Consider the following 26,947-nt stretch of genomic DNA (forward strand, 5'->3'; position numbering starts at 1 on the left):
AAGAGTTCAAGACCAGCCTGAGCAACATGGTAAAATCCCATCCCTATAAAAATTAGCTGGGCACAGTGGTGCGCACCTGTAGTCCCAGCTACTTGGGAGGTTGAGGCAGGAGGATCACCTGAGCCCAGGAGGTCGAGGCTGCAGTGCCGTGATCATGCCACTACACTGCAGCCTTAGTGACAGGGTGAGACCCTGTCTCAAATAAAAAAGATTTGCTCTCTGCCAGGTCTGAAGATTTGAGTGGATAAAATTCCATCATAAAAATACAGTAAGCTGCTTCCAGTAGGCGGGAATATTAATGAAACTGGACCTACTTGGCACTAGAGTAAGAACATCTAGGGTCATACCTGCTTCTCATACAGACCACAGGGTCAAGTCAGTTATCTTCCAGATTCATGCTCCAGACAACCCAGAGTCACATTAATACACAATAATAATTCTACTATGTGCACTTGTACAGTAATGTAGAGTTCTTATAGTTTTTTTCTCAAAAATTATTTTAAATTTAAGTTACTTCATTATTATTTACATTTTATAGATGAAAAAGGGAGCTTCAGGAAAGTTGTCTTCTCTAGGTCACATAAAGCTGCACTCAAACTTTTTGCCTCTACAATTTTTTTTCACAATACTGGGGTGACACCAAAAGGACTTAGGGAAAAGAAAAGGGCACCCACCCACCACAGATAGCCATGAGCTTTACAGTGCCCATCTCATGCCTTCAAAAGAATCACTTATTTCATCAGGCACTGAAATTTTTTGGCTTGTGTATAATAAAAAAAATCTATTTAATTGATATGCTCCTTTGTACATTGGTATCATCAATAATACACCTATATATATGCACAAATATATCACCTAAGAAAACAAATACCTGATAGCTTGTGAAGGTTTATTTCTTGGCTTTTTAGAACACACTCTGACATATTCCTTCTTGTTTGCATTTTCAATGAACTTCACATATATTCTTTTGTATTTACTCTTTGCATCTCCAAAATATCCAAGATACTGAGGAAGCAAACACTTTGAGTTACATAATTGTACAATCTATATATAAATGGTATTTTGTTGGTTCAATTGACTATCCCATAGCCAACCTTCAAGTTTTCTAAAATGCAGCTCTGGCCAGGCTAATTTTACCCTCTAAAAAACTGATCCCAGGCTCATTACTGATTTCATATGTACAAGCAATCTCATTTGGCATATTCTTACTTCCAGCTACATTAAGTATGACAGAATAACTTCCATCAGTCTTCTGGTAAATCAGGATATTTGACTAGTAGAATAATCAATATAAAGGAGCCTCTGAGTCCATCTGAACTCTTCATAGGCTAACATTAATCCCTTTCCTTTATTAAAAAAAAAAGTTAAATAATAGTACAAGGTCATTTAATTTTAAATAGCTGATATTTAACAAATGACTATTTTTATATTAGACTATCAAAGAGCATCAATATTCTAGTTCAAATTATATGCTATTTTATATCAAAAATATTCACTATAAAATACTTCTAAATTTAAATCATTGTTTTTTTCAGGACCACTGTTAAAATAAGGCTAATGTAAACATGCATTTTACTTACACTATTTGTAGCAGCAAATTCTCTTTGACCATCTCGAATTTCAGGAACAAATTTCTGTAATAAAGCTTTTTGTACTTTCCAAATAGCTGGAGGTTCTTTTCCTGTTTTTAAAGCCTCCTGTAATAACCAGAATTAATGATACTTACAAAACACAGCAACATATTTTAGATCTTAGAATATTAGAGATGAAAGGAATCTGAAAGGCCTACCCTAGCTCAACCTTTTATTTTACCTCTCTATCTGATATTCTGCAATAATTCTTATAAGCTGGTTAGGTTATTCAGTCTCTGCTTAAATTATTCCAGAAATAGGGAGTTCATTAGCACACAAAGTAGCCCATTACCCATTTGTGCAGCTAAAACTATTGGAAAGTTTTCTGCTAATGACAGTGTCCTATGTTACACATGCAATTTTGTAACTATGTATATATACATATCTTAAAAGACCATAAACAAATACGTTAAAATATTAGTAGTTAATTGTGAATAGTAAGAATGCAGACACTTGAATGTTATATTCTTCACTGCACTTTTTAATGTCATTCCAATGTTTTTTAAAAAGGCAAAAGTGGCTGTATGCAGTGGCTCATGCCTGTAATCCCAGCACTTTGGGAGGCCAAGATGGGAGGACTGCTTGAGGCCAAGAGTTTGAGACCAACCTGGTCAACATAGCATGATCCCATCTCTATTTAAAAAAATACATAAAAAGGCAAAAGCAAAGCAAGCAAACAGAAACCCCAAAATATGTTATTTTAAACACAGCTAAAACTTTCTTACATAAAATTATTACATTCTCTTCATGGTTATACAACTTGAAATTATGAAATTAAATCTAATTCTACTTTTACGTGATAGTCCTCTGTTATTTTTGTTTAAACTTTTAAATTATATAAATAACGATTTTCTCCAAACTACTAATAATGAATTGGGAACCTTGAAAAAAGTCAACATTTTAAAACTACTGTAATTACTAATACTGAAATGCAACTGACTACATTTGTACCGAAATACATACAACTAAGTTAAAGTTAAAATTATCTTCAATGATATCTGACATCTACTCTTAATATTTTGATTTTATCAAACACTTATAACGCATAAAACTTCCCATAATTCAAAGTAGATGCATGCTATTGAAGTCATAACGAAGGCTATCACAGGCACACTAACTAAACTATGACCTTTACACTGGTGAACACTGACATCACCTTGAAAGTCTCTATGTCTTCTATCTTTACCACAAATTCATCACGCTCTCTGTATTGGCCTTCTCCTCCGCTTTCTGTGTCCTCCTCATCTGTAAAACCTTCTATGGCAACAGCGTCCTGTCCTTTTGCAAACTGGTCTGAAGGAAGACCATCAAGTTCAATGGGCTTTGAGGATTCTGAAGAGCTTATATTTTCCAGAATATTTACTGCATATGAAGTAGAGTGGAGAGGTTCTTGCTTAACTGCACCCGTAGTGGTTGAGGAAGTAGTAGCAGTACCAGTTGTATTGGCAGTTGGGCTAGTAGTTGCCACCTGTAGGGCTTCTGAAACAAAACCAGGCAAATGCAAATCAGTATTACAAATATTTAAACACTTGTTTTGTGTAAAACTCAAAACAGTTTAAAAAGAAAGACTTGATTATTTTGTAATCAAACTGGTTGAAACAAAACCACAGGAAGAAATTAGACAATAGATGTCAATTTCCAAGAATCAAAGATGTGAGAATTAAGTCTGGATGACAAGTAGACTGCAAACCTGCAACTATCTACCTATCCTCCCACTGCCAATTCCATGTAAGTAGAGCAAAATTATTTTTAAAAGAAGAGGCTGGGTACAGTGGCTCACACCTGTAGTCCCATCCCTATTAAAAAAAATAAAAAATTAGCCGAGCATAGTGTTGTGTGCCTGTAGTCTCAGCTAATCAGGAGGATGAGATGTGAAAATTGCTTGGGCCCAGGAGTTCAAGGGTTACAGTGAGCTATGATGGTGCCACTGCACTCCAGCCTGGGTGACAGAACAAGACCCTACTTAAAAAAAATAATAATAATAAAAATAAAGACATGAAAGTGATAGAAGATAAGGAAGGGTCGGCCAACCAAAACTGTGACTCTTCGTAGAAGATGAAAAACCAAATACATGTGGGAAAAAAAAAAACCCCAAAACATTCTGAAACAGCACTAGAAGCTATCAAAATTAAAATGATTATAAAGTAATACTATGAAAAACTGTATGCCAACAAATTAAATAACTTAGATGAAATGGACAAATTCCTAGAAAGACACAAAATACTAAAAAAGATTGGGGCCAGGCACGGTGGCTCACACCTGTAATCCCAGCACTTTGGGAGGCCAAGGCGGGCAGATCACGAGGTCAGGAGTTTGAGACCAGCCTGACCAACATGGTGAAACCCTGTCTCTACTAAAAATACAAAAATTAGCTGGGCGTGGTGGTGCGTGCCTTTAATCCCCACTACTCAGGAGGGTGAGGCAGGAGAATCGCTTGAACCCGGGAGGCAGAGGTTGCAGTGAGCCAAGACTGTGCCACTGCACTACAGCGTGGGCAAAAGAGACTCTGTCTCAAGAAAAAAAAAAAAAAAAAAAAAAAAAAAACTCGGGAAGAAATAGAAAATCTGAATGCCCCAATACAAAGTAAAAAAAAAAAAAAAGTAATTTTAAAACATCCCACAAAGAAAAGCATAGGCCCATATGGCTTCACTAGATAATTCTATCAACAATTAAAGAAGATATCAATCTTTTATAAACTCCAAACAATAGGAGGAAACACTTCCCAACTCATTCTGGGAGGCCAGTATTATTCCAATACCAAAACCAGACAAAAACAGCATGAGAAAACTATGGACTAATATCCCTTAGTATATAAATACAAAAACCCACAATGAAATACTAGCAAATCCACCAACATACAAAAGAATCATACAATATGACCACGTGGGATTTATCTTAGGAATGCAAAGTTAGTTTAATACCTGAAAATCAATGTAATACACTATGTTAACAGAAAACAGCATAGGAGCACAGGATCATCTCAGTAGGTGAAGAAAAAGCATCTGACAAAATGTAATGCCCTTTTATGATAAAAACATTCAACAACCTGGGAATTTCCTCAACTTTACAGAGAACATTTAGAAAAAATCAGTAACTAACAACATACTTAGTGGTGCAAACTGTATGCTTTCCTCCTAAGAAGGATATCTGAAGAAGCAAAGCTATATTTACAGATGATATGATCTTGTATGTAGAAAATCCCAAGGCCTGGGCGTGGTGGCTCACGCCTGTAATCCCAGCACTTTGGGAGGCCGAGGCAGGTGGATGACCTGAGGTCAGGAGTTTGAGACCAGCCTGGCCAACATGGTGAAACCCCGTCTCTACTAAAAATACAAAAAAATTAGCCAGGCATGGTGGCACACACCTGCAATCCCAGCAACTTGGGAGGCTGAGGCAAGAGAATTGCTTGAATCTGGGAGGCGGAGGTTGCAGTGAGCCACGATCTCACCACTATACTCCATCCCGGGCAACAAGAGCGAAATTCTGTCTCAAAAAAAAAAAATCCCAAGGAATACACCGAAAAACTATTAGAACTAAAAAATGAGTTCAGCAAGATTGCAGGGTACAAGACCAATATATAAAAATCACATGTATTTCTACACATTTGCAGTGAACAACCCAAAAATGAAATTAAGAACACAATTCCATTTCTAATAGCATCAAAAGTAATATTTAGTAATAAATTTAACAAAAGAACTGCAAACTTACATTGTAAAAACTATAAAAACAGTGTTCAAAGAAATCATAGAAGATCTGTATTACTGGAAAAACATCCCATGTTCATGGATGAGAAGACGCAACACTGTTAAGATAGCAGTGTTCCCCAAACTGACCTATGGAATCAACCCAATTCCTATAAAAATCAGAGCTTCATTTTTTACAAAAATTGACAAATTGTTCCTAAAATTCATATGGAAGTGAAAGGGACCCAGAATAGACAAAATGATCTTGAAAAAAGAACAAAGTTGGCAGACTGACATTTCTCAATTTCAAAACTTACCATAAAGCTATAGAAATACAGACTGTGATACTGACACAGACATACATAGATACAAATCAATGGAATAGAATGAAAGTTCAGAAAGAAACTCCTATACTTACGAGCAAATGATTTTCAAAAAAGGTGCCAGAACCATTCAATAGAGAAAGAATAGTTTATGGTTATAATTAAAAATGCAGACATTAACAAATGTGAGCAAGAAAGTGGAATGAATGGAATCCTTATACATCACTGATGAAAACGTAAAATGGCACAGCCACATTGGAAAATAGTTTGGCCATTCCTCTATTAACCATGCAGATATATGATTGAGGAATTCCACTTCTGGATGTGTACCCTAGAGATAATAAACATCCATACAAAAATTTGTAAATGAATGTTTACAGATTTATTCATAATAGCCAAAACTCTATCAATGGATAATTGAATATAAAAATTGTGGTATATCCATATTATTAGGGAATAAAAAGGAATCAGATACTGATACATGCTACAACATAGATAAACCCTGAAAACATTATGCTAAATGAAAGAAGCCAGTTACAGAAGGTCACTTATTATAGGATTCCCTTTACATGAAACATCCCAAATACGCAAATCTACAGAGAGAGAAAGATTTGTGGTTGCCTATAGTTGGGTGTGGGTATGGGAATGGACTCCTTAATGGATACAGGGTTTCTCTTTGAATGATGCAAATGTTGCACAAGTCTATGAACCACTGAACTGTACACTTTAAATGGGTGGATGTTATTGTATATGAATTATAATTCAATAAAACTATTAAAAAATATTTCAAATACCAGAGCTGATAGAGGAACTTTGGGCTGAGGACCAAATATAAATAACATGTAAAACTCCAGTGGTAAGTCTGAATAATAGTGATGAACTAAAATAATCACATATACAACAATAAGTAAATAAAAATGGGAAAGCCAGGCCGGGCACAGTGGCTCATGCCTGTAATCCCAGCACTTTGGGAGGCCTAGGTGGGCAGATCACTTGAGGTCAGGAGTTCGAGACCAGCCTGGCCAGCATGGTAAAACCCCGTGTCCACTAAAATACAAAAATTAGCCAGGTGTGATGGCAGGGGCCTGTAATCAGAGCTACTCGGGAGGGTGAGGCAGGAGAGAATCGCTTGAACCTGGGAGGCGGAGGTTGCAGTGAGCCGAGATTGCACCACTGCACTCCAGTCTGGGTGACAGAGCAAGACTCCCTATCAAAAAAAGAAAAAAAAAAGGGAAGGCCAGTGATCCCCTTAATTGTACTGAGCTGTAGGTAGAAGGGGTGTTTGACCATAGGCTAAAATGCAAAAGCTGTACTCTGAAGAAAGTGAATTCTACTTGCCTAGAGTGGTGGAGGAGCTGAGAGAAAACCAAAGCAGGGCCTGAGGCAAATCCAGACTTCCAACACAGAAAAAATGGAAATGCAGACTGGCAGGGGAAATCCATGAACTAAAGTGCTTGACAAATAAAGACCTCCTTGTTGCTATCAGCCAGCCTACCTGTTCTTGTCCCAAATTAAAGCTATCCTCATATATGTATACATTTCCCACTCAAGGGAAAAGGCCTGTTGAGGAAATACAGATGAATATTCTAATCATGTTAGGAGCCCATACTGTGTTATTTTATCCTAACAAATTTCTATAATGCTATAGTTACACTGTCATACTTTTCTGTCACAAAAATATGTATATAAATGGAAACTAATTTGTCTTGTAACTGAAGGCTCAAAATGTTAAACATTTCTAACATTATACAATTGCATAGTTGATCCAAATTAATACCTTTTCACATTTTGACAAGTATTAAATGTAAAAATCATGCTTCTGTTGGACATGGCACTTAAAAATTATTCATACATGGATCCATGGATGGTACTTATTGAGATAGATTTTACAACCAATTTTATCTGTCCTTCACTTTTATTGATATAAAAACTTAGAAACCGTGTTCATATAAATAATGGGTAAATTAAGGAATAAAAGTGACTTTGTTATAGCAATGTCACTGACTTCTACAAATACTTTCTAAGTTATATGTCAAAACAAGTCACATAGTTATCTGTGAACAAAAACAGAGATGCTGCAGCAGACTCTGAGAAAAGGAAATACTAAAGGTATTTTAGTATTTAGTCTGCTTTAGTCAGATAATCCCAAGGAGAAGCTATGAGGTACAAGAATGAATGAAGGGTAAACTGGGAAATATATAAGTAAAATGTAAACAAATGACTATTTAAAAGACTATTAATGATGATAGAATTAAATATGTAGTAACAATAACATTTATGTCAGGAGGGGATTAAATGGAGCTCCAGTGTTCAAAAATCTGTATTATCCAGAAAAAGGAAGATACTGACAGATTTGGAGAAGCTAAAAGTGCATGTTGTAATTTCTATTGTAACCAGGAAAAGAAAAGAAATATTTCATCAAAATAATCAGGGAGTGGGCACCTAGATAAAGGTATGAATAAACCAAGACGGACCACATAATGATTATTGAAATGGATGATGCCCCCAGAATTGGGTTTCATTATGCCAATCTCTGTACTTTTGTATATGTTTGAAAATTTCTATGAAAAAAGCAAATTTTTTTTTAAAAAAGAATGTATAACTTCTAGTAGAGGGAAAGTTCATCAATATTTATATGCCCTTTATAGGAAGTTTTAAAACAAACCAAACAATAGTTTTGTTTTGTTTTTTTAAGAGATAGCATCTAGCTCTGTCACCCAGGCTGGAGTGCAATGGTGTGATCCCAGCTCACTGCCCCCTCAAACTCCTGGGCTCATGTGATACTCCTGCCTCAGGCTCCCCATTAGCTAGGACGACAGGCACATGCCAACATGCCCACCTAACTGTTTTTTTGTTTTTTTGTAGAGATAGGCTCTCACTATGTTTCCCCAGCTAAAAAGTATAGTCTTTAGAGATGCATACATAGATGGTAAAATTATATTAAGTAAGGAAGTGATTACCATCCAAGTCAGTTAGTGATTTGCTCTAGAGGTTGAGTGGGTTTAATTTAATACTCAATTAATTTAGATACTTTCTTACTTTCCAATGAATGACATTTAACACTATAAATTTGCTTCTTCACACCACACTCTGGCCACATCCTATTAGTTTCAGCATACAATGCTCCACTGTCCATTCCAATTAGTTTGTCATTTCAGTTTTGGTTTCCTTTTTAAGCCAAGAGTTATTTGGAAGGGTGAGTTTTTCTTTGTTCCTTTCTTTGTTCTTTCTAGAATGGCTGCACTGTACCCAGGGAATACAGCTTGAATAATGTCTGCATTTTCAAATCTGTGGAAGTTTTGTTTTGTATTTTTCTTTATGCATGTTTAATTTTCACATGTGGGTTGTTATTTCACAAAAATGTTCCAAAAGAAAACACAGATATGGAAAAATACTAAAAAAATGCTAATAACAACATTAGTATGACAATATTAAAAACAGAAATCATTAAGTGGGAAAAAGAGAGATTTTATTATGATAAAAGGAAATTTAACTGTAGTAAAATTTTATGCACGAATTACATGGGTTCAAAATATCAAGTAAACAGTATTAGAAAAATAATATAACATAATGGGAAACTTTAACACACCTTTCTCAGGAATCAACAGATCAAGCAATCTAAAAACAAATAAGGGTAGAGAGGAGTTTTAAAACTTTTTATTATTATAAAATTTTAGACTACACAAAAGTAGAGAATACAAACCCTACTATAACCCAGCTGTAACAAGCACAAACATTTTGGTTCATCTGTTTAATCTATCCATCACTCCCTTTTATATTTGCTGGGCTATTTTAAGCCAAATTCCATATATGTCATTTATCTCCAAAATATACACATATGTAAACATTATCTTAAATAACCTAATATCATTTATTAAATAAAAAAGATATAAAGGATTTGAACACTATTAATGAAATCTATTAGTACTTAGTATTTATAAAAACTGGAGTATCTATAAAAATGGACCATTTACCAAACTAACAAAATTTCCATAAATTTCAAAATGTCAACATATTCCCTGAACACAATACAAAAGAGTCAAATTAATGATTAAAACAAAAACTACTAGGAAACAGACAAAGAACCCCTGACCATTCTTCATAAATCCTGGGCTAAAAAGGAAATCAAAACTGAAATAATAAACCAGTTCGAAAAGAAAGTGAGAGCATTATAAACTGAAACCATGAGATATGGTCAAAGTGTGGTGCAAAGAAGAAAACTGACAGCTTAAATGCCATTCATTAGACAGAAAGTACAAAAATAAACTAAGTATTAAACTCAAGAAGCCAGAAAGAGATTATCAAATTATACCCAAGGAATAAAGGGCAAAAGAATTAAGATAAATCCAGACATTAAGAAAAAAAAGTAAAAAATAACAGGAGCAAAAAAATAAAAGTAGTTTGGATCTTTAAAAAGAAACATTTATTAGGCAAAAACCTTTCACAGACTGACAAGGAAAAAATGCAAATAATCATTTAGAGGAAGAAAGAGGGTATAACTACAGAGGTAGAAGAGACTAAAACTTAAGGATTACTATGGACAACTTTACAACAACAAAGTTTACAATCTAAATGAATGACTTTCCTAGAAAATGTAACTTTCTTAAATTGACCTAGACAGACCAAGCGACCTCAAGAAAAACTGGAAAGATAGTTAGTTAGATCTATTCTTAGAAAGTTTTATCAAATCCCTATTATGTATGATAAACTTTCAAAGCTTAGATGAACAGAAAAAATTTCCCAGTTTAATTTGTATGACCAACATAATCCTGAATACAAAAGTGAGTCAGATTAAGACAAAAAATACTATAAGCTAATCTCACTTATGAATCTAAGTGTAAAAATCTCAAATAAAATACTAGCAAGTTAAATCTTTCAACAGATTAAAATAATCTGTCATGACCAAGCAGGGATCATGATAGTCCCTAAGCAAAACTGTAGAACACAAAAGCAACAAAACTTCAAGAAAAACCCTACCTTTCTGGCCAGAGGAATGGGTAAAGAAGCCTTGGGCAAGGCTAACAGTAAGGGGAAAATCTGTTTCTTTTTTCTCTTTTTTGTTCCCAACTCTGTCCAGAGAGAGGCCCAAGTCACAGAGCTGAAATGCAGTAATAATGAATCAGAAATCTAAAATCCTAACAGAACGCTTGTCTTGCTGGCAAAAGGAACCTAGAAACAAGGCCCCTAAGGTGTCAAGAGAATAGGGAGAATCCCTGTTCCTTCATTTCTTTCACTGCATTGCCCCAAGGGCCCCAGTTGCAGAGAATTATGTCAAAGCATGGGAAGATAAATCTCAAAAAAAAGAAAAAAAAAAATCTCAGTCTTCTAGGCAACACACTAGGCAAAGAGACCCTGGGATCTGGACAGTGTGGGGAAAATCCCAGGGAAAAGGGAGCTGGAGAATGGGACCCTCTCATTCTATGTATGGACCCACACAAATCAGCGTTTCATACCTAGGATGCACAAGTGTAAGATAGACCAAAACTAGCAAAAGAAAGGCTTTGAGATCTGAACTACAACACAGTCTACCACCCACCCAAGTTCTAGGCTAACTGCTAAAACAGACCTACAACAGCAAAGCGAAAGCCTTGAAAACAGAACTGACACTGGAAACGCCATTCACAAAAAGTAAGACAGAACTTATGGTCTGACTGCCTGCTAAAACAGAACAAAATAAATCAATATTCTCCAGAGGATGTTAATAGAACCTACAGTTTTACAATACAGTACTCAAAATGTCCAAGATAAAATCCAAAATTACTCAATATACAAAGACCCAGAACATCCCAGAATGCCAAATAAATTTCAGAGACAAAGAACTAAAACACACCTTAAAAAAAAAATTAAAACCCAAATTTTAAGTTTTAAAAGATCTTCAAGGAGCCCAGAAAACTGACGGTGGTATTACACACTTTTTTTTTAAGCTTTCAACACATTTCAGCCAAGTCCATTTTATCCAGAGATGCAAACAAAACTGAAGGGAAACACCAATTTTGGTTTCATTACATTCTTGAGATCTGGGTGCCTGTCACTTGTGTCCTTAACAGTTTGTTCTGCATACCCATGGCTGCCTGAGAAGTAGGGGTTGAGTACTGTTCGTCAGTTTGGCCTTCATTTTGAAAAAATATACCAGTCACTTTGAATGAAATCAAATTGTAACTAGACTGTATATCTCTAACATTCTACTTCCACTGACTTGATAATAGTAAATTACTTGATACAGATTCAGAAACATTTTAGTAGTGCAAAAACTAGTTTTATACTACACTTTAATTCAATCTGAAAGGAGTAAGGAATGGTGAAAATAGCACCCATCCCTAGTTTCAGGATTCAAAACTAGGGATGGGTTTTTATATTCCATTGGTCTTTTTAATGCAAATATAGAATTCAGAGTGTTAGACAACTGTGTACCATCTTGCCTAAAAGAGCCCAGGATTTAGTTTATGTTGCTACAAGATACAGTTCCATTAGTTTTTCTTTTTTTCTTAATACAACTCCTATATTGCAAGTAAATATGTAAATAATTCTTACTTTATAATTATTTTATCACAAACTTTACTAGAAAACTTTATTATTTTAGAGCAAGGAATATGCCCTTTGGGCATCTGAATAATTTAAAGTCAAAAAACAGGAGGAAACAGCTGCAACTAAAGACATCTTCATATGCTCAGAATGGCTACAGCAGTCCACAAAAAACTAACAGCAAGCCTATGTTCCAGAAAATATTACAAGTATTTGGAAACCAGCATCAGTGGAAGATATACTCACTTTTAAGTTATTTACCACGGAACTGTGAAATGTGGAGTACCACAGGCTCATCATATATCTCTGTGACTTCATTTAAACTGTTTGGGACTGTGCAACCTATGTGCAAAAGTCAGAATTCTACTCACAAAATTAAAATCAAAACCTGGCTACTTAACTTTAACTCACAATCACCTCAATGTTCTACTTTTCTTTTACATACCCTCACTCATTATTTGAGTACCTGCTACACTTCAGGTCTTGCAAATACAAAGATGAATGCAGTATAATAACTACAATTAATGACTCAGGTTATGCATGACATTCTTTATGTCCCTGAGTCCTCTCAAAAACCTGAGAGGTTACTATATACTGACTGTATCACCATGTCCCATTTTACAGATGAGGAACGTGCCCTAAAGTCACAGCGCTATGATTCTAGAATTTGAACCCAAGGTGATTTAACTCTAAAGCCTAAATTCTCAACCATAACCCTTCACTAGCTTGAAGGAACTCACTTTCTAATGAAATACACAAATGTAAATGAACACATTAAAACACAAAAGTAAATGCTTTCATTGACATTTAAGGGCTGTGGGAATTCAAAGGATAGGAGCACTAATTCTGTCTGGAATAATGTCTACAACATGACTTTGAAAATAGTCTTTAAAGATCAATAAGTATCTTCTAGACTAAAAACTGGAGAAGAGAGTAGTCTACACAGAGAAAAATGTGTTCAAAGGTTCACAACTGTAGTAGGGGGACAGACATCCAAGAAACAATGAAAAATTCAATTGTCACAGCAGAGGGACAGTGGAAAGAGAGTAAAACATGGGAAAAGGAATTTTTACATATAATCTTTATTTTTCCCATGAAGCACAGAGGTGTTTTGAAATAGAAGTAACAATCAGCTTTCCTTTTTTATAAAGATGAATCTGTTGACAATGTGGAGGATGGACTGGCATAGAGACTGGCGAGAAAAAATTCTAGGCCAGGCGCAGTGGCTCATGCCTATAATCACAGCACTTTGGGAGGCCAAGGTGGGAGGACTGCTTGAGGCCAGGAGTTCAAGACCAGCCTGGGCAATACAGCAAGATCCCATCTCTACACCAGATTAAAAAAAAATTAGCCAGGCATGGTGGCATGTGCCTATAGTCCCAGTTGCTCAGGAGGCTGAGGAAGGAAGATTGCCTGGGCCCAGGAGTTTGAGGCTTCAGTGTGCCAAGATCACACCACTGTACTCCAGCCTGGGTGACAGAGCAAGACTCTGTCTCTTAAAATAATAAAAAAAGAAAAAAAAGAAAAGTCTGTAATGAGTAATCAGTTGCAATAGTCCAAGTGACAAATGATAGCTTTTTTCAGATGAGGCAACAGGGATGGTGATAAGAGAACTTCAAAGACCTAATAGTAAGGATTGGGTTTATGATGACGATTTTAACTAAAAATGAGATAACATATCTCTGGAAGAAACTAGTTTTAGACTCATGTTTTAGAAAAGAGATTTCAAAAGGTTTATTCTGGGAATGTAAGAGGGAATATAATAGCAATTGCAAAGCACTCTGAACTGGGTGAGACGTTATAAAACCATGTTAGGATTAGACACATCCATGGTAGTAATGTCTTTGAATCTAAGACTGACTTTCTATCATGTTAATTTCCCTGTGTAATGAAATGAGAATTCTTTAGAAATGTATTGTCAGATATTTATGCTAACAGATTATTTGGATACCAGTTCTCACGTAACACTTTAGTAGTTAAAGGTAGTCAAGTCCAGAGAGAAGCTGGGAAGTATGTTACAAAACAAGATTTAAGTCTTAAAGCACCACCCTATTTATCCTAAAGAGCTGAGAAAGAATGTAGGCTCTAGAACCAGAAAAACCTGGGTTCAGATTCCAGCTCTGTCACTTACTAGAGGTATGGGCCCACATAATTCATTCATTCTCAGTTATATCATCTGTATATTGGAGATAACAATGTGTATCTCACAACATTGCTACTAGTTCCTGGCACAGAGGTGGTAGTTATATTATTGTTACAAATACATTTTTCCTTGGCATGTTTCTTACAATAGAAAATTCCATACTTACTGCCAATTGTTTATATAAGTCAATGCTTCTTAAAATATGCCAAATGTCCAACAATGATAGACTGGATTAAGAAAATGTGGTACATATACACCATGGAATACTATGCAGCCATAAAAAATGATGAGTTCATGTCCTTTGTAGGGACATGGATGAAGCTGGAAACCATGATTCTCAGCAAACTATTGCAAGGACAAAAAACCAAACACTGCATGTTCTCACTCATAGGTGGGAATTGAACAGTGAGAACACATGGGTACAGGAAGGGGAACATCACACACCGGGGCCTGTTGTGGGCTGGAGGGACAGGGGAGGGATAGCATTAGGAGATATACCTAATGTTAAATGACGAGTTAATGGGTGCAGCACACCAACATGGCACATGTACACATATGTAACTAACCTGCACGTTGTGCACATGTACCCTAGAACTTAGAGTATTAAAAAAAAAAAAAAAAATTTCCTCTAAAGCTCTCTTAGCCACAGAGTTAAGTGAAACACATACCCAAAGATTTGGGTACATAATCTGAAGCCCCCACAAAATTTTTGAGTTTTATCTTAATTATATTAATGTGCATGTTGCACATAACCAAATTTAATGGTTCAGATTTTAACTCTATAACATCCCTGTTGCCTCATCTGAAAAAAGCTATCATTTGTCACTTGGACTATTGCAACATATTTAAACATAACCATATTTAATACTAAAATGTTAATCTTCAGATAAAATTGGCAAACTAAGAAAATGCACCAGGTTTATACTACAGCAATGCCCACAATACAGTGCCTCAATTACCTCAAGATGTCTCAGATTAGATGGCATACTGTACGGATTATGCTGCCTTCGGCAAAAAGCCAAGAAAAACCAGAACTACTTAACCTAAAACGTAGACCTTTCTTACAGGCAAGGAAAATTTAAAAAATAAGTCCTTAAGATACCTACCTTATACATTTTGTCCTGAAAATGTACTTGCAGACCTGCTTTAAGTGAAAAAAGCTTAAAATGTGGGCTATAGCTGGAAAAATAGAAGAAAGTAATAATTATGAATCTAAATTTTAAAACTTTACCTGTTTTCTTCTTTTTATCGGAAGTAGCATCCAAAGTAGTTAAGGGAGTAGAGACGCTTTTATAAGCATCTTGACTACATCCAGGGTCATCTTCATCAGAAGAAAATGAAGATAAATGTTCCAAGTTTTTAAGTTCATTATCAACTTTATCTGATGGACTGTTACTGCCAGTTTCAGACATTAAAGGTGTGGGTGTCGTAGATGAAGGCTTGGGAAGTGGTGGGGGACAAAATGTACGAACCATCTGGGTCCCTGGCCGTCTAGTCCTGTTAGGCATTCGTACAGCAAGAGTGGAAAACTGCTGCTTGGGCCCGGATTTCAGAAAATCTAAGAAAGAAGCAATAAATCCTGTTTTGACTTCTGGTTGTTTTTCCTCCACCTCTTTGATCTTCTGTCTCATTTTTTCTTGATGCTGATAACCATCATGGCAGCTTTCTGAGGAAGGAGGAGTATATGGTAAGTAAATATCTGTTCCCCTTGGATTCTGGCGTTTGCCTTGGGCAGGTCTTTTCAGCTGTTTCTGATTACTGTTGTCTTCCTCTTTAACTTGCCCTTTTCCTTTAGCTCTTTTCTTTTGAAGGTTAAAATGCATTAAATCTTGGTTTTCTTCTTCAATCTTGACACTGACTGCATCCCCAGATTGGGCCATGGCCAACAGTGCAAGTGCACTCCTAGCTGGGTTCATTGACACACCACTGTCGTCACCCCCTAAGGTAAATTCACTCTCTGATGTAGCACTCTCTCCACTTATACTTCTACTACTAGAAACAAACTCTTGGTTTCTGTTATTATTTAATGTACTATCAACAGGAACTTCACTGTCTTCTTCAGATTCAAGATTGGTAGCAGACTGTTTCTTGAATGGGCCAGAACTTTGCTCCTGGACTTCATGACTTGGTCCAACCACTGCTGAAGTTACTTTAGTTGGTATATTTTGACCAGGTGTTTCAATGTGCTGTTGATCAAGAGTCATTTTTGACTGAAGGGCAGGTACTGGTGAAAGGTTCACAGTAACCTGATTTCCATTTAAGGAAGTATCATTTATATTCTGTGGCTTTCCTACTGTAGCTGTCATAGAGTTAAAATCTGAAGTCACATGCCTGACATCTAATGACTGCTGAAAATGAGATTTAGAATCACCATCTTCAACAGCCTGCATGGTTTCATTTGAAGTTGACTTGGAAAAATCAGAAGGTGTAACTCCACAAGCTGCTGCTGTAGCTGCTAAGATATCATCTACATTTGATAAAATATTTCTTTCATCACTAAGAAGCACTGCCTCTGGGAAACACATCGATCCAAGAGAAACAAACTGATTCTTTGAATCATGTTGATTTGTTTCACTAAAATGGCCCTTTGTTGTTAGATGTTGTTGTAATGGTTTTGAAGACTCAGAGAGGTCCATTTTCATAACTTCAGAATTTTGAGGATGGAGTTGCTGCTGAGAATGATCGCCATTGCTTTGAATAACATGACCTTCCATCTGAAGGAAAGGATGTACTATTTGTTGAGGGCTTTGAACACGCTGTGCTTGTAAAGATGCCTTTACTTGACCTAAACCTGCCTGCAGTATTGACTGCTGAAGAATTTGTAAATCACAGGCAGAATCTAGAAGGACCTGTGTATTAGGAAGAGATGCCTGATGGCCATGCCCTAAAGCATGATTTGGAATTTGAATCTGAGATGAAGCTTTAATTATTTGATTGTGCTGTTCCTGGACCTTGGACTCATGCACCTTAAGTACAAGAGGATGCTGCTGCTTTAAGTCTTTAGTATTCAACCTTATTTGTGGAGTCTGTATTAAATTAGTTGCGTTCTTAAGATCAAGGGTAGCTGCATTATTGACTTGGCCAATTTGTTGGTTAAGTTGTGTCACTGAACCAACAACACTTTCTTCTTTTTTTGACGCTTGTAGAGCAACCCCAATAACTTGATCTTCAAGACGGGAATTACTTCTGATTACACTCTGAGAATATCTGTCATCTGCCTTTGACACCTTATAAGTTGATTCTTGAGCATTAATTTCTCCATCAGATAGCCTTTGGGTTGATGGCTCAAGAGATGCTTGTGGCTGCAACACCTGTAACTCTTGCATTGGAAAACCATCTTCTTGCTTTGAAGATGTATACACATCTGAGTCAAGCTTTCTTTCAGCATAAGACTTTGGATCAGGGGAAGTTATGTTATTTTGTAATGTCTGACAATGAGTAGAGGATGCAAAAGATGATGACTGGACAGCAGGCAAAAACTTCTGGGACTGGGGAGATGATGACTCTTGAGTCTGAATATTTTGGGAAGAATGCATAGAAATATAATTCTGGGTCGGGCTAGAGTCTGGCAAATTCTGAGCCCGAGAGGCAGAAGAATAAGAAAGAGAAGGGGCTGTTAATGTTAGGGACTCCCCTGAAGCATAGCTTTCTGAAGGACTAACAACTGACAAAACTTGTGATTGAGATGAATAGCTAACCTGTGTCTGGCTAACTGGTGATAAACCCTGAGAGTGACCAGATGAGTAACTTTGAGACTGACTTACTGAAGACAGATCTCTTGTTTGAGCAGGGTAATTCTCATTTGTAACTGAAGACAATACCTCTTGCTGATTAGATGAATAATTAAGCGTCTGATTTTCAGGAGTTATAGTCTGAGATGACCCAGAAAAAGTCAATGTTTTATACAAGGGTGGCAATTTCTCAACCTTGCTGGACCTATAAACCTGTGAATGAACAATAGATGGCACATTATGTGGCTGTACTAAACCGTAATTTTGGGACTGACTAACTGATAAAAGGCTTGGTAGCTGCGCTGTAGAATAAATTTGTGCTTGGCCCGATATTACAGAACTCTGATTATGCAAAGGTTTGGAATAGCTTAGTGTTTGCACAGGAGGAATTATACTTTGAGGTTTAGGGGTCTTGGTTGATGTCAGTGGTTGTTCTGTAGAACAGCTTTTTACTTTTGTAGTAGAAGGAGGATACCCTGATGATGGAATCGCAGATGAGTAAGACTGAGCAAGTTCCACTGAGACCTGGGAGGTCTTCTGTTGTAATCCTCCGTTGCTCACCTGAGTGGAATCTCCAATTGGGCTACAGGATAAAGATGACTGCCTGGTTGTTTCCTGAAAATTAACTACACTTGAATTTGATAGATAACTATGTAAGGAGTGCTGTGAACCAGTCAGTTGTGCCTGAATTGACTGGGTACCTGAAGGCCGCTGATGGTGTTTAATAACACTACATTCTCGAAGAAGAGCTCTTTCAATGGAAGCAGTAGAACTAGTAAAGAGAGTTGAACTGTAGGCTTGAGGAGTCTGCTGGGCTCCCCCAAGTGCTGAAGGCAACAAACTAAATTGAGGTTGTAAAAGATGGGGTGCAGACTCTTGAGCTGAGCGGTATGTTGAAGACTGAGGTGGTATGCTGTTACTTAATACAGAACTGCCCAGGCGCTCAAATGCCAAAGCAGTTGGAACAGTTCCCTGGGAAGTCTTGATTTGTAGCAAAGGGTCATGATGACTTAAAATTCCATTTGATGTAGTGTTAAAAGTTGAATCCTGAAGCACCAAAGGTGACGTGGTAGCAAAGTTTCTATTGCTGAAGGTGGTGGGATGCTGATAAGCAGAGAGAGATGGTGGAAGTGTTCCAGTGCTTGGCAAAGGTCCAGTAGCAAACAGCTCAGTTGCTGCTGAGGAATGCATGCCTATGAAGAAAAGGCACAAAGATTTTTATGTAATTATGGCACAATTACTTTATGTTTTCATAGTAATGACTTACATAATCCTCAACTCATCAAAATGTCTTAAGACTGAAAAACCTGACCAGTTAGTTCTGCATGTAAATTTTGAAAATTACATTTCAAAATAGTTAGCTTCCCCCACATTTTTTTTTTTTTTTTAAGAGACAGGGTCTTACTCTGTTGCCCAGGCTAGAGCACAGTCTTGCGATTATAGCTCACTGCAGCTGCAGTGTCCTAAGTAGCTGAGACTACAGGCGCATACCCCCAAACCTGGCTAATTTTTAAATTTTTGTAGAGATGGGGTCTTGCAATGTTGCTCAGGCTATCTTAAACTCCTGGGCTCAAGTGATCCTCCTGTCTCGGTCTACCAAAGTGATGGGATTATAGGTGCAAGCCACCACGCCTGGATTAGCTAGTTTTCATAGAGTAAAAATGAAGTTACAATGATATCAGCAATTCATATCTGTAATTGTTATATAAGATAATTTATATATAGTTTGATAAGGTCATAGGAAAATGAAGAAATCAGTAAAAATGTACATATCTCTAGTGACTAATTTATCCCAAAGTCCCAATGCAAAATACCAATGGACAAACTAAAATGTACATAACATTAAAATGGAAAAAAAACGCTAAATTGCCTACATCTAACATGATAAATAGATATAAAAAAACAGTGAACTGCAGTTTCTTTTACCAAAATAATTCACTTTAAAAATCTCTTGCATTTCAAGCTTTGACTTCCTATGAACAACTTCCCAATCATGATAGATGCATGTTTATCATGAAAAGTTTATCAGAAATTAACAAAGTACTGTCAGAAAGAGACTGTTAACATTTCAGGACAGCATTTTAGCCACATATAGCAAAAGTAAAAATGGGTATACCCTTGTGATCTGAAAGTTCTATAGAAATTTATTCTAAAGAAATAAGTGCATACAAAAATATTTGTACCAGATATTCATTATAGTTATTGTTTACAGTAAGTAGAAACAACAAAAAGTCCATAAACAAGGGATCAATCAAATAATTATGGCATACCATAATAATACTATTGCCATAAACATTAAGGTGGATATATATGTTTTGACATAGAAGGATATCCAATAAAAATAAATAACAAACTGTTAATTCCTCTTTGAAAAGTTAGGAACTATCACTTTCCGCTTTATATACCTTTTTACTATTTAAATATTTTATGTGAACTTCCATTAAATTTTTTTTTTTCATTTTTGGAAAAATGGGGAAAACAATTCTCTGGCTCTTTGAAAAATATTTTCCTATTTTCCATTAAATATCCAAAAAGAATTATTACTACAAAGATAGAAAATATCTAGTGGCACTTGAAAGAATAAATAACACTTAGAAATGTTTAAAATAACACACTGAACTAGAATAGACTTTTGAGATAATATAGTTCAACTCCTTTGCTCTAGCAATTAGGAAACTGGGGTTGACTGGTGATGTAACTTGCTGAGAGGGTCAAGTGATATTCATGAAACTCTGATCAATTGACTCTGCTGCTCTTTTACCAGAGATCTCCTATTGTTCTTTCATGTGTGTTGGGGTGGGGGGTTTAAAACATAATAAGTAAACAGTAATAAAGAACCGACATTTAACTAAATGTAAAGTTACAAATAATGGATTGATTCAGTTTTAATGGTTATTATGAGGTGTTTTATGTCACATATATCAAATCATATTTAAAGAACCAATTGTAATTACATGGTGACTGACATTATCACAGTTATGCCTAGAATGAGGAAGAGGCTAGTTAGAAAGGACAGAGAATATCTGGGGCTTAAAGTGGTGGTAAGGAGCTTCTATTTCTTGAAATCCTTCTATCCAGTAGAGTGATAAAAGATCTTTCTCCTTCTATCCAGTAGAGTGATAAAAGATCTTTCTCACTTCACTTACTTCTGCATGATTTATTAGATTAATGTAGAAGGGAGTCACAGAGGCTAGCAAATTCCCCACAGTATGCCCACAGAAGATATTTTGAAATGCATCTAATGATCATATTGTAATCTCAAACATGCCAAAAGATGATGTTCCTTATCCTAACACACTAACACTAATACCTTCTTCCAACTAATGGTGTATTTATATGTTGTGTATGTTTTTGTCTCAATTTCATTTGTATTTCCCATTCAGAGTACATTAGTTTAGGTCCAGTTTAATGTGCTCAAAAATCCATTAAATTCCCTTTAAATGGCCATATGATAGTAAAATCAGTCATGCTCTAAGAAAAAATAAAAATAAAAAAACTTCTACCTACTAACCTGAGAGTCTAAGCCCTTCTGAATGCAATTCACTTATGGGATCAGATACAAATTGCAAAAATGAATTGTTAAAAATTGAATCCTAGGCCGGGTGCTTTTGGGAGGCTGAGGCAGGCAGATCACATGAGGTCAGGAGTTTGAGACCAGCCTGGCCAACGTGGTGAAACCCCGTCTCTACTAAAAACGTAAAAATTAGCCGGGCGTGGTGGTACATGCCTGTAATCCCAGCTACTCAGGAGGCTGAGGCACAAGAATCACTTGAACCTGGGATGCAGAGGTTGCAGAGGTTGCAGTGAGCCAAGATTGTGCTACTGCACTCCAGCCTGGGTGACAGAGTTAAACTCTGTCTCAAAAAACAAAACAAAACAAAACAAAATTGAAACCTAAAAAACCACAAAAACTTTAAAAACAAACTATACAAGAGTAAAAACACCTCACAGAAATATTAACAGATTTTCTTTTGTTTTATTTTAAAACTTCTTCAACTCTCAAGTTTCAGCACGAATATACTGATAGGAAAATCTAACTAAATACATGAAATATAAAATTATTTCAGGAAGTAAAAAATAAAGCTATGTTTTAAAATATTATTTTATTTCACCAAATCATTAATTATCCCCTTAGAAGCAGGAAAAAAAATGTTGCTAAGGCACACTGAGAAACTTCTATTAGTGGAATTTACATCAGAATGTTAAAATACTATTTCCTATACCTATCCCTTAAAAACATATTCTCAAATTAAACTATGACATTTCTTAAGACAAAACTCCAAAAAAAATTCCTGTCATACTACAAAAAAACAGAAATATATAGATATAATTTCTGATGAGAAATGGTTGAAAAGTAAAATAAGAAAAATGAAATAGAAAAGCACATTATAGACCTTGTAATTATTGCTGGAAAATGGGCATATCATAATATCAACTTGTAATGGCTCTTATTAGTGATTTAATCTATCCAATTAAGGATAACTTTATATAAAACTAACAATGAAATGAGTCCCAAGATTTTTTTTACTATAACACCTACCCATTCTGAAGTCACTAAAATAAATTTTAATCTTTGCTTCTTTCAAGTAGACAAGTAATTGCTAGATATAAACCTTATATGAGACTTTCTTTAATCATTATCTACCCCTCAATGTCAACTTACTAGTTTTTGTCAGAATGCTAAAACTAAATTTCTGCCAGTAATAAATTCTTGAATTTTATCCACCTGAAAATTTTGAAAAATTCCAGGTCTTAAAGTTCAGTGGAAAATCAATATTGTAACAAAACTCCCAGCCACAATGACAAGGCCATCAAATGTATATGTTTCATCAGCATTTTTACAGGACTTAAAAATTCTAAAAACAGACAATCACCTGTCTGCCAGGATGGAGCCCTGAATTGTGGTAAGAGAGTAGTTCCTGAAGCAGCAGCCTGAGCAGTTCGGGATTCAGCAGTAGACAGAAAATTCATCACTGAAGACTCTTTAGTGTTACTGCTGGCACTGTTCACACTAGTATCAAATATTCCAGAAAGACCTAAATTTGAAGATAAGATATATCCCAAAGTAAAAAAAAAAATATGTACTGGTATAAAATTATATTCCTGACTCTATTTTAAAATTTCTGAAAATTGAGGCCAAAACATTCTACAACCCCAGATGGTTTTATTTTGATAGTAAACATATTAATTTGACCAAGCATATTTATAATTTAAAATCTCCAAAGATGCATGAAAGAAGATCTTTTAATTTATTAATTATATAAATATTCCGTTGGTAAAAACCAAAGCTTTGGTCAGGCGTGGCGGCTCACGCCTGTAATCCCAGCACTTCTGGAGGCCGAGGTGGAAGGATCACAAGGTCAGGAGTCTGAGACCAGCCTGGCCAATATGGTGAAACCCTGCCTCTACTAAAAAATACAAAAATTAACCGGGCATGGTGGCAGTTGCCTGTAGTCCCAGCTACTCGGGAGGCTGAAGCAGGAGAATCACTTGAACCCAGGAGGTGGAGGTTGCAGTCAGCCAAGATCACGCCACTGCACTCCAGCCCGGCCAACAGAGCGAGACTCCATGTCAAAAATAAAAACAAAAAACAAGCTTTTACTCTCATTTAATTTCCCATGGCATGAGTATGTCCTACACATTCAGAACTCAACACATGAAAATTGGTTTTTCTTCTTATTCACTAAATGTACCCAGACTCATAGTATATTTCACAAGAGAACTGTTACCAGTAGGCTGAGGTGTGGGAGCATATCCAGGAAGCTGATGAGAGGCTGCAAAACTCTGTCTCTGAAGGAGATCTGTTTCAGAGTGTGAGGGATGTCCTTCTTCATAGCTTAAACTAGAGGACATTAAAAATCAGTGACCAAAATACACAGTCCAAACCATCTGATAAAAAAAACTTCTAGAAGAGCAACTATAAAAGTAGTAGAAACCTTTGACCAACTTCCTGACCTATAGATTAGTGGATCAAACACAGTCTGACAATACTATCACAATGGAGGAACTATATTTAAGATGCATTAGGAAGAAAAATAATACACAGTATTTTCTTTAATTCAATTCTACCTCAAACAAGAGTCTTTTTACTGGGAGAGGTAATGTGGTACAGAAGAAAAAGCAATATCCTGGACAACAGAGAGCTGAATTCATTGTACAGGCTCTACTTCTGGCTTACAATGTAATTTAAATAAGTGACTCAATTATTGTTGGACTAATTTCATCTGTATAAAAAAAGGACCAGATGAAATAACCTCCATAACCTCTCTAATTATAGTATTCTATGGAATAACAGATAATTCAAATAAATAATTAATACTATTTCCCGATAACTCACTGAGAAAACTTCAAGCTCAAACATTTTCAGAGTAGTCCAAAACAAGATTTTTCCCCCTCTCCTTGGAAAGGAAAGGTTATGTTTTTATTTTGAATATTTTAAACCCATAGAAAGAAATCAGAAGTACAATGAACACCATATACCTGTCCCTTAAGATTCAACAACTATTAAGATTTTGTAACATTTATTTTTCTCTATACACACATACCCACTTTTCTTTTTTTTGCTAAACAACTTGAAAATAACTTGGAGATATCATCAGTTGCATCTCATAGGAATAAGGACATTCTTATATAACCAGATATCATTATCAGACTTAAACACATTTAGCATTAATTCAATAATCATGTAATATATAGGTCATATTCCAGTTTCTCCAATTATTGCCAAACATCTCAAAGTTTTAAGCTCTTTTTAACTAGGATCCAATCAAAATTCAGTAATTTCATTTGGTTATTTCTCTAACTTAGTATCAGTGCCTTCACCCAACCCCTAATCCCAAATCCCTTGACCTTTTGAAGAATCCAGGGCAACTAAATTATAAGATGTCCCAAATTCTGGATTTGTCTTAAGAGACAGGGTCTCTGTCACCCAGGCTAGAGTGCAGCAGCTGGACCATAGCTCATTGTAGCCTCCAACTCCTGGGCTCAAGCAATCCTCCTGCCTCAGCCTCCCAAGTAGCTGGGACTACAGACATGAGCCACCACATCTGACCTGTTGTGTACTTCTTATTGCATCACATGAGGAGGCACACAGTGTCAGTTTGTCTCATTACTGATGATTCTGAGCTTGAAGTGGTTAAGGTAATGTGTCCTTATTAATGTCTGCAACACAGCCTGGTGTGGTGGCTCATGCCTGTAATCCCAGTACTTTGGGAGGGTGAGGCAGGCGGATCACTTGAGGTCAGGAGTTTGAGACCAGCCTGGCCAACATGGCAAAACCCCATCTCTACTAAAAATACAAAAATTAGCTGGGCTTGGTAGCATAGGTCTCGAATTTCAGCTACTCTGGAGGTTAAGGCATGAGAATCGCTTGAACCCAGGAGGCAGACGTTGCAGTGAGCTGAGATTGCACCATTGCACTCCAGTGTGGGTGACAGAACAAGACTCTGTCTCCAAAAAATAAATAAATAAATAAATAAATAAATAAAGCGATGTATCGACATTCCAGTAGTTTTGCATCTTTGTCAATACTTGATCTTTTCAGTCTTCTTAATTTTAGCTATTCTAGGTGGGTTCAGTGGAGTATCATTGGGCTTAATTTGCATTTCTCTGATAACATATGAGGAGGTGCATTTTTCTGTATGTTTGTAAGGCTATTCTTTTAGCTTCTCTAGTGAAGTTTATTCAAATCTTTAGTCCTTTTAAAAGATCTAGGTTGTCATCAATTTCATTACTGGGTATACATCCAAAAGGAAACAAGTCATTCTACCAAAAAGACATTGACTCGCATGTTCACTGCAGCATTATTCACAATAGCAAAGACATGGAGTCAACCCACACGTGCCCATCAACGGTTGACTGGATAAAGAAAATGTGGTACACAAACATCTTAGAATACCACACAACCATTAAAAAGAACAAAATCATGTCCTTTGCAGCAATATGGATGCTGCTGGAGGCTATAATCCTAATCAAATTAATGAAGGCACAGAAAACCAAATACCACATGTTCTCATTAATAAGTGGGAGCTAAACATTGGGTACTTGGAAATAAAGATGGCAATAATAGAAACTGGGGGCTACTAGAGGAGGGAAGAAGGGGGTAAGGACTGGAAAACAAACTGTCAGCTACTATGCTCAGTACCCAGGTGACAGGATCATTTGTATTCCAAACTTCAGCATCATGCTGTAACAAACCTGCACATGTACCCCCTGAATCTAAAATAAAAGCTGAAAATAAAACCAAACCTGGGCTGTTTCCCTTCTTATTGGGTTTTAAGAGTTCTTTACATATCCTGGATCAAAATTCATTGTCAAATATATGCATTGGGAGTATTTTCTCCCAATCTATTGGCTTGCCTTTTCATTATCTTTCATTTTCCAGTGTCTTTATTTATTTATTCCTTTTTTTTTTTTTTTTTTTTGAGACAGGGTCTCACTCCGGTCACCCAACCTGGAATGCAGTGGCATGATCACGGCTCACTGCAGCCTCCACTTCCCAGGCTCAGGTGATTCTCTCACCTCAGTCTCCCGAGTAGCTGGGACCATAGGCGTGCACCACCACCACCAGCTAACTTTTTGTAGAGACAAAGCTTGTCCATGTTGCCCAGGCTGGTCTGGAACTCCTGGACTCAAACAAGCAATCTACCCACCTTGGACTCCCAAAGTGCTAGGATTACAGGTGTGAGCCACCACACCTGGCCTCCATTGTCTTTAAATAATGAGGTTTTAATTTTTGCTCAGTGTGAATTATCAAGATTTTTTGTTTTATAGTTTGTGCTTTTGGTGTCCTAAGAAATCTTCACCAACCCACAGTCACTAATACATTCTCCTATTGTTTTATTTTATAAGTTTTAATGTTTTTGCTTTTCTGTTTAGGTCTGTGACTCATTTTGAGATCTTTTTGTGTGCATGG

The 26,947-nt window shown here is 36.3% G+C and overlaps 1 protein-coding gene across 7 annotated transcripts in view; it reads right to left on the reverse strand.

Annotated features, from left to right (window-relative positions):
* The window catches only part of QSER1 (glutamine and serine rich 1), an 81,066-nt gene that overhangs the window by 23,153 nt on the left and 30,966 nt on the right, over positions 1-26,947 (reverse strand). For 4 of the 7 annotated variants that reach the window (XM_054441608.2, XM_054441607.2, XM_063671014.1 and 1 more), the window contains exons 2-7: positions 23,763-23,875; positions 22,908-23,069; positions 15,534-19,226; positions 2,788-3,110; positions 1,581-1,697; positions 872-1,005 (exon numbers count right to left, since the gene is read on the reverse strand). In XM_054441608.2, the coding sequence (XP_054297583.2) occupies positions 872-1,005; positions 1,581-1,697; positions 2,788-3,110; positions 15,534-19,226; positions 22,908-23,069; positions 23,763-23,875 (4,542 nt within the window). The remainder of the gene's footprint in view (positions 1-871; positions 1,006-1,580; positions 1,698-2,787; positions 3,111-15,533; positions 19,227-22,907; positions 23,070-23,762; positions 23,876-26,947) is intronic. The other 3 variants (XM_054441609.2, XM_063671012.1, XM_063671015.1) reach the window with 2 other exon arrangements.

Source organism: Pongo pygmaeus, chromosome 9 (assembly GCF_028885625.2).
Source record: "Pongo pygmaeus isolate AG05252 chromosome 9, NHGRI_mPonPyg2-v2.0_pri, whole genome shotgun sequence".
Classification (NCBI taxonomy): Eukaryota; Metazoa; Chordata; class Mammalia; order Primates; family Hominidae; genus Pongo; species Pongo pygmaeus.